This window comes from Cyanistes caeruleus, chromosome 3, assembly GCF_971803275.1.
Source record: "Cyanistes caeruleus chromosome 3, bCyaCae1.hap1.1, whole genome shotgun sequence".
Taxonomy (NCBI): domain Eukaryota; kingdom Metazoa; phylum Chordata; class Aves; order Passeriformes; family Paridae; genus Cyanistes; species Cyanistes caeruleus.
The window spans coordinates 23,219,797-23,233,313 of NC_141703.1; the positions used below are offsets into that span (position 1 = coordinate 23,219,797).

General features: G+C 41.1%; 1 protein-coding gene across 3 annotated transcripts in view; it reads left to right on the forward strand.

Annotated features, from left to right (window-relative positions):
* Positions 1-1,447: 1,447 nt before the first annotated feature.
* The window catches only part of PRKX (protein kinase cAMP-dependent X-linked catalytic subunit), a 56,404-nt gene continuing 44,334 nt past the window's right edge, over positions 1,448-13,517 (forward strand). For 2 of the 3 annotated variants that reach the window (XR_015284243.1, XM_086880159.1), the window contains exon 1: positions 1,736-2,228. Coding sequence is in view for 2 of the 3 variants with exons in the window: in XM_086880159.1 (XP_086736285.1) it covers positions 2,045-2,228 (184 nt within the window). In the remaining variant the exon portion in view is untranslated. Of the gene's footprint in view, positions 2,229-13,517 lie in introns of all 3 variants that reach the window. The other variant, XM_086880158.1, reaches the window with a different exon arrangement.

Sequence of the window (13,517 nt, forward strand, 5' to 3'; positions counted from 1 at the left end):
AGGAAGGAAGCAAACTTTAATCTTAAGAACAGACACTGCATCTAATGACACTAATCCTGTGCTTAGGAACCTTGCTGAATCACAGCTCTTTAGAATGCATGCTGTCATACAGTCCACCAACTGTTGATGTATGGCAGTAGAAGGCTCTTTAAAAGAAAGTTTTATGGTCCTGAATGCAAGTAATTTAAACATTAGGTAGAATTTATAGCATAAATGGAAATACAAGTTGAAGATGATCAATACCTTATGTAAAACGCTTTACACCCTTTTGAACACGTGAGCAGTGAATGATTTCTAAATCAAGGTAAATATGGTATACAATGTACAAATCATAGTACAGAAAGGGTAAGGTGGATAAGGAGCACTGTGGGTCACCTGGTTCAACCTCCCTGCTCAAGCAGGGTCATCCCACAGCATCTCATCCAAATGGCTTCTGAACATCTCCAGTGAGGAAGATTCCACAACCTCTCTGGGCAACCCGTTCTAGTGCTCCATCAACCTCTCAGTAAAAAAGCACAGAGGGGGGTAAAGCACTAAAGCAAAATAGAAGTGCAAACCTTGCATTCCAAAGAGTTCACAGATGAAGTCTGAAATTTTGGAGGAAAAGTGATGTCATCCTCCTTGACTGGTGACTTTTCAAAGGCTGACAGGAAGCAGAGATGACCTAACGATTTTCCGTATTAGTCATAAGCCTGCATGTCAACAAGCTAAAAGATAAAATCCTTTTTATAGGTAATATCCTCTGATATTACATCTATAAATTGGACTGTAAGAATACCTTCAATTCAGGATAAATGTACACAAATTTGTAATAATAATTTATATATTTGTACTCATTTTTTGTATACACACAATTACTTCTCATTATTTTTGAGCCTACTCCATACAGAAACGAATAGGTCTTAAATTCTCATGGTGTCACATTTAATAAAAAAGAGATGCCAAATGCCACCCGTGTGACAACTTACACATCAGCTTTGCAGATATCCTGCTCACGGGAGCATAGGGGAGTAGCTGTGAATAGTGTAAAACTGGGCCAGTCCAAAGCATGGAAAAATACTAGGATTTCCTTCCCAATTTTGATGTGCACGCTTTACAGCGACTTGGTTCACACACCAATTTTTCCTGTCTTCCAGCATAATCGTGAACAGCTTCCTGGCTGCTCTGGAAGGAGCTACAGTCGGTACTCCACTGCTTGTATGCGGCTGAGCGCAACCCAGCACTACCCCCAGCCACACCGACACCCTGCAGGCTGGAGCAGGGGACGCGGACGGGCTGTGACCGCTGCGGAATCCACACCTGCTTGGAAACGGGGAGTAAAATAAGGCGTGACAAACCCTTTGGGACGTGCGGAGGAAGATACTCCAACACGCGGGGACAGACGAGCTCTTCCCAGGGCTGTTACTGTGCAGCCAGGGAGGGTTCCGGCTGCCGCTTCGCAAGGGCCCCACTGCTCATTTTTAACTTTCTGCGGAAAGCGGACGGGACCGTCCCAGGCGTCCCTGCAACTCTGAGGGAGCGCGGGGCAGGCGCCGCAGCCGCCGGCGCTCCCCTCCACCCTGTTCCCCGCCGCGCTGCCCCCCGGGCGGGACGCAGGGTGGGGGAGGACGAGCAGAGAACTCCAGCACTACCACAGGGTCCGGGCCGTGCCCGCGGCGAGGGGCGAGGGCCGCGCTCCCGCTGTGCGGCGGGGCCGCGCTTCCCCCGGCACCGCCCCGCCCCGCCAGCCCTCAGCGGGACGGTGCCGCAGCGGCAGCGGCAAACCCCGCCCTCCGCCCCGCGTGTGGCGCGGCTGGGCGCTCCCTCGCCATTGTCTGCGCGGCGGTCCTTGCCTGCTGCGGGCACCGGCGGGCGGCGCGGCGGCTGTGGCCGCGATGCTGAAGGGCTGCGCGCCTCCACAGACGCGGCAGCGGGCTCCAGCCCTGGGGAGCAGCCACCCCGCCTGCTGAAGACTGAAACTTTGCGTCCCTGCCGCTCCGTCTCCTCCCTCTTCCTCTCGCCCTTCTCCATGCGCTGAGCGGCCGCGGGGCGCCCGCTCGGCCCCATGGACGCCTTCAGCGCTGCCAAGGCCAAGATGGGGGCGAAGAGCGGCGGCGAGGCGGCGGCGGCGGGAGTGGCCGCGCCTCAGCCCGCCGTGCCGGCCCCCAGCCCAGCCGGTCCCGGCTCGCCCGCCGCGCTCGAGCCCGCTGCTTACAAGCTGGAGGACCTGGAGACCCTGGCTACCGTGGGTGAGTGCGGGAAGGAGGGAAACAAAGGAACTGCCGAGGTGCCTGTCTGCGACCGTGCCTGGCGAGAGGAGGTGCCAGAACAGCTGGCTGCCCCTTTCCCCAGCGCCCTCTTTTTTGTGTTTTTTTTCTCTCCCGCCCCGCTCCGCTCCCGTTTCTCCCGCCGCGCCACCGCTGGCCGGTGTGAGGGCAGCTGGGGGTGCCTGCGGTGGCTGTAAGGTGGCTGTGGGCGGCTGACGAGGACGCGCCGCAGCCTCCGCGCACTTGGGGAGCCGCGCTGAGGGCGTTGTGCGGCCCCGGTGCTGCCGTGTCACCGGTTCCGGCTGCGGGGTCTGCAGCAGAGCGAGCCTGTACCCGGGCCCGGGTTTGGCTTGTCTGTGAGATGGGTACTGTCACTGTTGAAGCTGAAAGACGTTTTGGTATAAAACCTGGTTTATCTGGTTTAACTTCACTTACCTGCATCATGATAAAAATTCATCATTTAAATTAGTTGTCGGGCCAGGGAAGAGATCAAACAGGTTAGCCAAATGCAGCTGAGTGTACGTCAAATCCCCGACGTGCTGTTGCCCTGAATATTGATGCAAAGATGCTTTGCGTGTGTAGAATTTTGGTGGAAGGTAAGGTGTCATTTCACAAGTACCACACTTACTAAAACTGCCTGTAATCAGTGGTGTTGCAGAGTAAATGCATGTGCCTCATAAACAGGCATTTCAGACATCATTGATGATATTCATGGTGTTCATGTGTGCTGTATCTATGCATTGTGTGTGAACATATATACCAACAGTTACATATGTTTTTGAACCTGTTTTGAAAGCTTTTATCTTCAACTACGTGGAAGTTTTATTGAGTTTTTCATTATAGGACTTGGAAATTACTTTGGTTAAATTTATTGCAGTAAATAATGGGATGTAAATCTTAATTTCTCCTAAGCTCTCTTTGGCCAAAAATGTGCGGTATAAACCCTTTCTTAGTGAAGTTGTTTGGCTTTAAAGAAGGAATTGGAAAGGCCCAAGAGTGTTCTTGTCAGGGAAGAACACATCTTCTCTTGAAGTGCGCTGTGTTTTGAGATAATATTCCAAATTGAAATATGGACAGACATTTTATTGATAAATTATTTGAGATTATTAAGAGACTTCTTCAAAGGTTTGTGATGGTCTTTTCCCTCCAGAAGTGGTTCCTTTTCTTCATGACATCATGACCATGTGGATACAGTAGTCATCACTGTAGATGAAGACTTTGGGTGAAATACAGATTGCAGAAAAATAGTAATTTTTAAGGAATATAGAGTACTCATGGAAATATTCCTGCAACCAATGTAGAAATGTGGAAATAATCCTGGTGTCAACTTTAAACAGTATACCGTTATTAGAGTATTCTTTAAGATGCTCTTCAGAGGCTAAGGAAAGGACAAATTGTGATTCCGCAGGATTTAAAGAGAGTCTTAAAGAAAGTGAGACACTGCCTGTTAGGAAGATAGAGAGAAAGAAGTAAAAGGAGCAGATAGGTGCCTGTCAAGGTACTGACAGATTACATAGTCTCCCTTCATTCTCTGTCTTCCCTCTGTCTTTTTTTTCATTTCTTTTTTTCTCAAATTCTGTGTCTAAAAAGATGTCCATTCTTTGCATCTCTTTTGAACTGTGTCATTGGTCATTTTATAGGGAAAATAAAGATAAAAAACAAAACTGGAAAGGCGTAACACTGCACAGATAAATACATAAGGCCTTACCTTGTCAGAGAAACTGACCTGGCTTATTTTAAGTTGATTGAAAAAGGAATTTATGACATGTCTATGTGGTTCAGTAGAAGTCTCTGAGAGGGACAGGGTCATGCTCCTGACCACGGAGCAATATTGCAGCCTCAAAGTGATACTGAAACTGAACACGTGAATACTTGCTCTGAGTGGCCAGGTTTATAAAAGATGCAGTGCCTCACTAATGCTTCTGTAGTGCATTGCGGATCTGAGTTAGTAATCTGCGTGGGGTTGGGCTGCTCTGTGTGCACCTGCTAACGTGAAGTATTGGAGACCTCATTTAAATGGGCTGCAAGTTAAATCAGTGCAAAATACTGCAGGGTAGTCGAGTAGATTTGTGTTTAGCTTGAGAAACCTTTTTGCTTGGCTTAAATCTTTTTTAATTCAGTTAGTTAAGTACACTGTGTGTTTATACTGTATGTCCTGAAAGAGTTTATCTACAGTTCTCTTGAGCAGTGGTTTAAGTCAGCATTACCTTACCCTCCATTTTGATCTCCCTCCACAAAGAGAGGAGATTAATGTCATCAGTTTCACTAAAGCAGATAGAATCATCTGCAGTTTGAATGCTGTGATATGGATAACCATTTTCTTTCTGGTGATGTTCTTGAAAGCTGTGTGCTCTGAGATAATTGGAGATGTTTGGGAATGGGAGGGGAAATACCCCAAAATTACATAACAGGAAGTTCTGATATCTTCTTTACTAGAATCATTGCTTATAGATATACCGAGACTTAGAAATACTTATGGCCTTGGAAACTATCAACTTGAGAAAGTTGAAAGTCAAAATAGGGAGGTGAGTTTCATTCTTTTGCAGCTGTTTATGATTACTATGTAGGGCAACAGGATTGTGTTGGTGTCTGTGAGTTTGTAGACATCCATGACTTTATGCAACTTCTCTCTGAGGATGGAAAAAAAGCCGCGTTAAAAAAAAAAAAAAAAGTTTAACGTGGTATCTGCTTTGAATATAGCAGCTACTGTTTTAAGTATCCTTTGTAGTCTCAGAGGATTAAGATCTCTCTCTTAACCTGACCACCATAATGCAGGCTGGATTGCATGTGTTTTCTGTAATTTCTTTTGGGATGCTGTGCCTGGTTTAGCAAAGAACTTAGTGTAAAGGTGGGAAAAGCAAAAGGGAACTACAGTTTAGCATGATTCAGAGGACGTTTATCTCCTCCAAACATCCCAGGACTCAACGTTTTTTTGGATGTTTGTGAGCCCTTTGTTAAAAGGCAGTTGGAGCAGAGTCTGGAGTACAGGTTTTCTTTGGATGGAAGTTCCTTAATATTTAGTTGATAAAGTGAAGTTATGGCTTTGGGGAGGGTACAGGACTGGAGCACATACTGGTTTTTGGCACTAAGAGAAGTTAAACAGGTAAAGTATTTCTTTAAGGGTACTTCCTGAGGGGTTGAAGATGTGGCTTTGAACCTTTGAAGTGTCTGGGTTTTTAAACTAGTCTTATTTTATGAAAGTTGAACTCTCTTGCTCTAGAGCCATTGAAGGTACCTGGTTGTCCTCATCTTGTTTTAAATTAATTTTCTTTTCAAAGGAGGTCAAAATACAAATGTTTGCTAAGCACACTCAGAAACTGCTGTTCAGGCCAGGCTGAAATACTCAGTGAATCTCATTGAATTTACATACTCAACTGCACCATACATACTCAACAAAGTTGAGTTAGTTCTGTGCTGGACAGAATCAAGAATTTACATGCCATGACCACCATGTTCATTGAAAGTTTGTGGCCCATGCTTATCTGAACCTATTTCAAACTTCTTGTGGGTCTGGTCAGTGAAAGAGGGAGGCTGTGAATACTAATGGCATAGTTTCTGAATCATCCTTGGTTGTGATGAGCATTTAATATGGGCAGACTTCCTGTTCCAGAAGCCAGAGTGCCTGCAGTTGGATACCTGATATATATCCTGAAATAGAGATGCTAAATTTTTAATTATGCCATAATGAAAAAGCAATTCAGGTAAACTAGAATAACTAATAGTGGAAAACTAGAAGGTACTTTCCCACTTTTGAGTAGTTAAAGGTGGGAAAAGTTATATTCCTGGTAGAAATGCATGGTAGTGGCAAAGGGAGAAGGAAGAGAAGACCAGGAGGAGAAAGATGGCTTTTTTTTTTTTTTTTTTCCTCTCTCTCTCTCTCCTTTGAGATCTGTTTCTTGTCTGTTTTTCAAGGTGGAATAAATTCCATAGCAGACAGTGTAAATTTGGAGTTGTGAATTTGTTCAGTTGATTGAAATATTTTAATTAGAGTATTTTTATGCAAAAAGATTCCTTCAAACTATTGTTCCCATGAAGTGCTTTACACTAAACAAATGCAGAATAAAGAATTGGGCATACCAGTATTTTCATTTTTATGCACAAGGGAAAATTTAGAAAAGTTCATAGGAAGAATGAGGTGCTACATATTTTCAAATACTTTATTTCTATGTTCACACACAAAGTATTCTAGCCAAATATATTTCAAGTGGCATTGTATCAGCACAACAGTAGGTACACAGCTGTAGTCTAATGCCAAAGAATTGTCTAAGCAAGAAATTGTGTTCCCCAGAGTAGCCAAGTTCTTTACATGAATGAAATGCTGGTGGCATTTTTTCCTTTTCTTGGAGGCTTAAGTTAGTTCAGTTTCTTACCAAGTGTTATTTTTGGTTTTGCTACCAGGGTTGTCACCTATTTTAAATTTTCTGAGGGAACTATGAACATTTTTTCCCTGTTTTGTCACATTTTCTTGATACTGAGATGATAAATAATAATCCATGATTTTACTTGGCAATGTTCTTAAATACCACAAGTTTTGAAAGAAAACATGGTCTGAATGTTGTGACTGTAATGGTGACCTGAATTCACCATTACGTTTGTACATCTTTGAGGCTTTAGTCATAAAGCTAAATGACTTGGATTTTGTTTTCACTCTCTGTATTTCTTACTTCATTTTTCCCTCCTACAAAATGACACTTGTCCCAAAATAAATCATTGTTATTATAGCTGCTGTTGTAGAGAGAAATGACCAGGTGTGACTCAGCTGGCTTCCTTTGCTTTTCCTGTTAATCCACTGCTGAGGTGAATTTCAATACCATAATGTTTATTGTAGATTAGGCAGCAACTACTTCTTTCCCGTAAGTTTCTTGTTCTCTTTAGGATGAAAAAAAATGGATTGAAACAAGTATTTTCTTTTATCTTTCAGAGAGGTCAGAAAAGTGAGTGTGTGGAAGAAGTCTGAACATGTGAAAATTGAAAGTTCACATTTCTGCTTTTTTATCTTCAGTGTTTAAAATCAGTCTTGAGGTAAATTGTTAGTGTTTGCCTGTCATCTATTTCTTTTGCCTGAATCTAGTTTAGATATTCAGTTGGTTGCAGAAAGAAATTCAGTATTCTTTTTCTGATGTTGTGGGTTTGACAGTATGTTTGACACTCAAATACACTTCTTGAAGATAAGTAATTTGTTAAGTTCTATAAATAGCCCAGAGATGCCCGGAATTGCTTTTTGCAATGCAAATAATCAAATAATCTGGAACCTATCTAGTACTAATATTTCAGAAATAAGAAGCATGCAAAACTCACCCACACAATCAAAAGCACCTAACCTTTCCCCTGCCAAGTTTACACTTAAAAAAACCCCTAATGTACCAGGTGAAAATACTTTGGAAAAATTCCTCTGTTAATCGTTGTATCTCAGCCCAAACTGAAGAAGATAAGGAACCTGCAGAGAAATGGAGATTTTAACTATTTTTTTTTTCTTTTTCCTTCTTCAGTGGGAAGAAACAAGAACTTCAGAGTACTAGGGTTGAAAGCATTTAGGCTTTTAGGGCTTGACTCAGTTTTTTCTATGTTTAGCTTCCTGAGTATGTATGTCTGGACTGTTTGTAGTTGACAGGGAGAACAGCCTTTTGGAGGTGACTGCCTTGATATTTTGGCTTTCATATGATGAAAACTTAGTGAATCAAATCCCTTCCTAAAGTGTATTTAATCCTTGTTTGGTCCACTTTTAAGGGTGATAGGCAGTGTAACTAGAAAGAAAAAAAAAAAGACAGAAAAAGACAAGTGTGGTGAAATTTATATACTATTTTGCTTTATTATGAGAAACATAGAGGTGTGTACATCAACGAAGTGTGAATTTTTGTGAAGGAAAAGATAGGAACCTGTGTTTAACTTCCAGTGTCTTTTCTGGGCATAAGCTGTGTTTAACCAAATTATTTATCTCAGTCTAATTCTCTTACTGTTGACACTTATCAGTGTAAAACATTTTTAGTATTAACTTGTACTTCTCAGGAGTAATTTAACATGTTATCTTTACTTGGGAAAACAGCCTTTCATCTCTGCAATATTTTAGAGTTTTTTTTTTAAAGCATCAAATTGGTAAGTAAAATTTTGCTGAGTACTGTGTGTTAGTAAGCAACTGGGATATTTAGGGTAGAACAGTTTTCAAAATGAGACTATTTCTGCTTTCCCATAGGAGGACTGTCTTTCAAGTGACTGAACAAATGTTGATTTCTTTTTTTTAAAAAATAAAGAAGGGAGAGATACATGATACAACATTCTTTGCTGAGAGTGTTCAATTTGTGAATGCACTGTTTGCACTTCATATTGGAGCGCAGGTTTGGTTTTCTGTATTAAATATGGATTTTTTTAATCCTTATTTTTTAATACTGGAGTGGATCAAAGATGGTGATCTGTTTAATTTGGTTATGAAAACTTTCCACTTGGCTGCCCTTTTTCTTCTGGACAGTTTCTTCACTCACATCCCAGCTTGGAGCAGTTATTAGCTGGTCTGCTAATTGATTGACAGTAACTTTTGTGTAAATGTGTTGTCATTTTTCTCCAGGGAGTCAACTGGTCTGCTTCAATACGTTTCAAATCAGACAAATTGTGTGTGTATGTGTGTGTGCTATTTATTTATTGATAACTGAGGCACATTAAATTCAATGAAGGAAGTATCCTTTTTGTGTGACTGAGCTGTATGGTATAACCTCTTCCTGTATGCTGCTGATGGTGATGGAATGTGAGATTTGTCTGTTGGATTGATCTGTCAGTGGAACCATTCCTGAAGTATCTGATTTTCTAGTCTTGTGACTATTTGTTAGGGAGAGTATTTCAAGCCCTTATGCCAACAAGCTATCTTGTCTATATATGAAGAGACTAATTTTTATGTGAAATCTTTGTTCTTGTTTCTTTTCTGGATATTTGGTTTCAGTATCACCTACAGCTTTCTCTATAGCATTACACATTATATGTTTAAATATGCATATATATTTAAGTTCATGCAAAATTGTAAATCATAAGTTTTGCTATTCTGCAACATGATAGAGGAAGAGTGAGAATATGTAATTCTTCTGCTCATTTTCTGTCAGCATATTTGGACTTCTTACTGGCTATCACACCAGGTCTTTCTTTCTACAAACTCTTCATAATACCTACAGCATGCAGGAGTAGGTTCTTTATTTAATTTTTAATCTAGGATATTTTTTAATTCCTTAAAGGATTGGTTCTGAGCTAATTTTTCATGAAAGATCATGTATCTGTTATTTTTTAATTTGATTATAATACGCAATTTGTATCTATGGGTGTACTTATTTATATTTTGTATTTATTGGAGTACTGGAAAAAAGGGAACTCAAAGCAGAAGAGCTATAAATTACAAACAATTAGCAGCAGCTGTAACCTGTGACTGAGATGTGTTGTTTTTTGTATGTAGTCTTGAGAGTGTCTAAGGCATTTTTTTAAAAGTACTAAAGCTAACAATGCAGTAAATTGTTTTTCCTGGAAAATGTGATTATAGAACCTCTGACATTGTCTAATATAAGAGGAAATCAGGTGAAGGTGCCAAGGTGTGGGATTGTTTTGTTCTGTTTTGTTTGCTTGGTTTTCTTGTTTGTTTCTTCTTTATATGATTCATACCAAGGAGGTAGGGACTGGTTACCAAAATCCTATAAAACGACAATTTAAGTTGTCCATTATGCTGTGTTTTTTATGAGTTTTGGAATGGTTCTTTGCTAAAATGTAGCTTCTTACAGAGCATTCTTGGTATTTATTAAAGTGTTGTTATGTTTGTATTGGGGAATATGGTGACTCAGAACAATTTGAAATATTAATAGTAACGACTCTGCCATTACTGTTGAAGGTGCAGGGTGCGCTCTGGATGGAAACAAAATGTCTAGTTAGTACTGCTTTTTATGCCTGTGAGGTATTGCTCCAGTCAGTAAATTAAATACTCTGCAATGTTTTAGGTAGATATTAAGGGAACTATCCCTTTACAGACTCTTCCAGAAGCGGGCTAAACTGGGTGTAAAATTTTTACTTTGCTGGTCTGCTAATGAGGATGCACTGTAATAGCTATATGGATGGCAAATCTAAAAATAAAGGGTCTGGTAGCTGACTGTGTTCATACTGAACTTCTGGGTGCTATAATAGCAGACTTCTCGTGCCACCTGCCCCAAAACTGATGACAGACTTCTAGCTTCAGACCTCTTCCCTCCCAGCTTGGAGCAGCTTCTTACAACTCTTGGGCGCAGGAGATGATAGCCTGTACAGTTTTAATTTGCGTGGCCTGCCAAAAATAACTTCAGAGTATGCACTGTAAAATTTTTGTTTGTTTTTAGGAAGATGAGTGGGTAACTTGTTGTCTGTCCCTGAACAAACAATGAGGACAATGCTGGTCAGTCTGTTTCTAAACTGGAATTCTTGTCCATTTTTTTATGAAAAATTTTCAGGTTGCATGTCAGTATGCTGAGTTTGTGTTCTGAGACCATTGAATTCTCCCTGATTTCCGTGACTTTCGAAGGCCTATAAAAACTTTGGTAGTATTGTCTTTATTTAAGCCACCCAGTTGTCACTCTGAGAAGTAGTGAATTTAGAATTTATGGTGAAGTGGCAATATTTTTCTTCCTTCTTTTTTAGTAACTGACACAGTTTAATTCCCATATTTGTGGAAATTTTTCATTCTTTTATATATTTGCAAATAATGGAATTTGGATTATAATAAATTTTAAAAAACATTTCTAAAATTTTCCCAGTATGGCACCTTAATTCAAACTACTTTGATTGAGAGCTTTTTGACATCTCTTCTAGTATTTTTACAGTCAGTAGCCATGGTTCCTTGGATCTGTTTATGGAAAATTTTTCTTGATTAAAGTTGGGTTTGTTTTGTTTTGTTTTTTTTCTGCTTCAAATGCCAGTTGCGAAGAAGCTGTGAGAAAGAGTGTGTCCTACAAGACCGAGCCATTAGAGGGAAGAATGAAAGTAACTGAGAAGAGAATTGGAATCTGAAAAAACCTCTAACAGTTAATGCAAAATATTTTCAGAAACATGAAAATACATTTCTTCTTGGGGAAAAAATGAGTTTTTTAAAATAATTTTTTTTATTATTTCAGTTTTACACATTCAGTTTTATACATTCATCAGCTGAAAAGCAGATAGTAATTTGGGCATGTCCACTCCTGATGGTGTAAAGTTCATGACATCTATCCATTTTAATATTTTAATAAAATTAATTATATTCTTCTAATAAATGAAGAGTTTCTAGATTTATCTCAACTTATCTGCAACATTTTGCTTACTGTAAGGTAAAAGATTATTTTGATGGCAGTGGTGATATTTTTTTGCTGCCTTGGTTCTTAGGCAGACCTAAATTTTTCAGTGCTCCTAGACTACTTATTGTTGATTGTGGATTAGACAGAGTACAGCCTGGTTTGTTTGACTTGGCATAATTCTGTGGAAACAATTTGTTAAAAATACTTTTTGGATGTGAAATATGTATGATTTGTGCTGTCTGCAAGTGATGTTTCTTACCAGTGAATTCTTAATCTGTCAAGAAGAGCTTGCAATACATGCTAATCATAAGGAGAGAGGCAGCATTGTGAAATGAAAGATGAGGAAGACAACTGGTTTTGTGCCTAATTAACCAGTGTCTCAGCAAGCAGTCTTTTTATCTTGACAGGTTTGCAGGTAAACCCAGCTAACTTAAAGCTAAAGCAGGGGTTGGTTTCATTGTTACTGATTTCATGGCTTAGTGTCTGCCTGTTTTACATTGCCTTAAGATTTTCCCATGAGTGTACCTTGGTGATAAAAGCCTGCAATATAGATAATTTTGTCTTTGAACTGCAAGTGAAATGCTTTGGCATAGTATTTGAAGACAAGGGTTTGCACCTCTGTGTTAACTATTCTTTTAGAATTTTACGGACTTCGTGTGGTTGTTATTTATATTTTAAGAAAGCGGGTTCTTGGTGAAATGGGGATTTAGCAAAATGAATAATAAGAGAAGGCTGATGTGCAGTGGAGATGAATGCATATGTGACATTATCCCATTGGTACAGAATGTTGGAGTTCCTACTAAAAGTGGTATTGGAAAAAGAAAGGATAAGGGGCCTTAATGCTGTTTTGAGACACTTCTGTTTTGTTTAGATGGGTTCATATTTCCTGGGTAATTCCTTCTTTTCAGAGAAAAATGAGTAGAACTGAATGAAGGTGTAACTAGGAGCAAAGTTGGGTATTCTTTATCACACAGAATCACCAGGCTGGAAGAGACCTTCAAGAACATCAAGTCCAACCCATGCTTGAACACCTCAACTAAACCATGGCACTGAGTGCTACATCCAGTCTTTTTTTAAACACATCCAGGGATGGTGACTCCACCACCTCCCCAGGCAGACAATTCCAGTACTTTGATCACTCTTTCCATAAAAAACTTTTTCCTAATATCCAGCCTGTATTTCCCTTGCTGCAGTTTAAGACTGTGTCCTCTTGTTCTGTCAGTTACTGCTGCAAGAAAGAGACTGACCCCACCTGACAACACCTACCTTTCAGGAATTGTAGAGTGATAATGTCACCTCTGAGTTTCCGTTTCTCCAGACTAAACAACCCCAGCTCCCTCAGCTGTTCCTCACAGGGTTTGTGTTCCAAGCCCCTCACCAGCCTCGTTGCCTCCTCTGGACGTGCTCAAGTGTCTCAATGTCCTTCCTGAACTGAGGGGCCAGAACTGGACACAGAACTCCAGGTGTGACCTCACCAGTGCCGAGTACAGGGGGAGAATGACCCCCCTGCTCCTGCTGGCCACACTACTCCTGATCCAGGCCAGGGGCCATTGGCCTTCTTGGCCACCAGGGCACATGGCTGGCTCATGTCCAGCTGCTGTCACCAGCACCCCCAGGTCCTTTTCTGTCTGGGCACTGTCCAGCCACACCATCCCCAGCCTGTAGCACTGCAGGGCCAAAATGCATTTGGACTCGGCACTTGGACTTATTAAACTTCATCCTACTGGACTCTGCCCATCCATCCAAATGTTCCAGGTGTCTCTGCAGGGCTCTCCTCCCTTCCAACAGACCGACACACGCTCCCAGCCTAGTGTCATCTGCAAATTTGATACTGAAAGACTCAGTATCCTCATCCATGTCGTCAGTACAAACATTGAACAGAACTGGTCCCAGCACAGACCCCTGAGGAACACCACTGGTCACTGGCCCCCAGCTGGATGCAGCACTGTTCACCACCACTCTCTGGGCCTGGCCATCCAGATAGTTCCTAACCCAGCAAAGAGTGCTC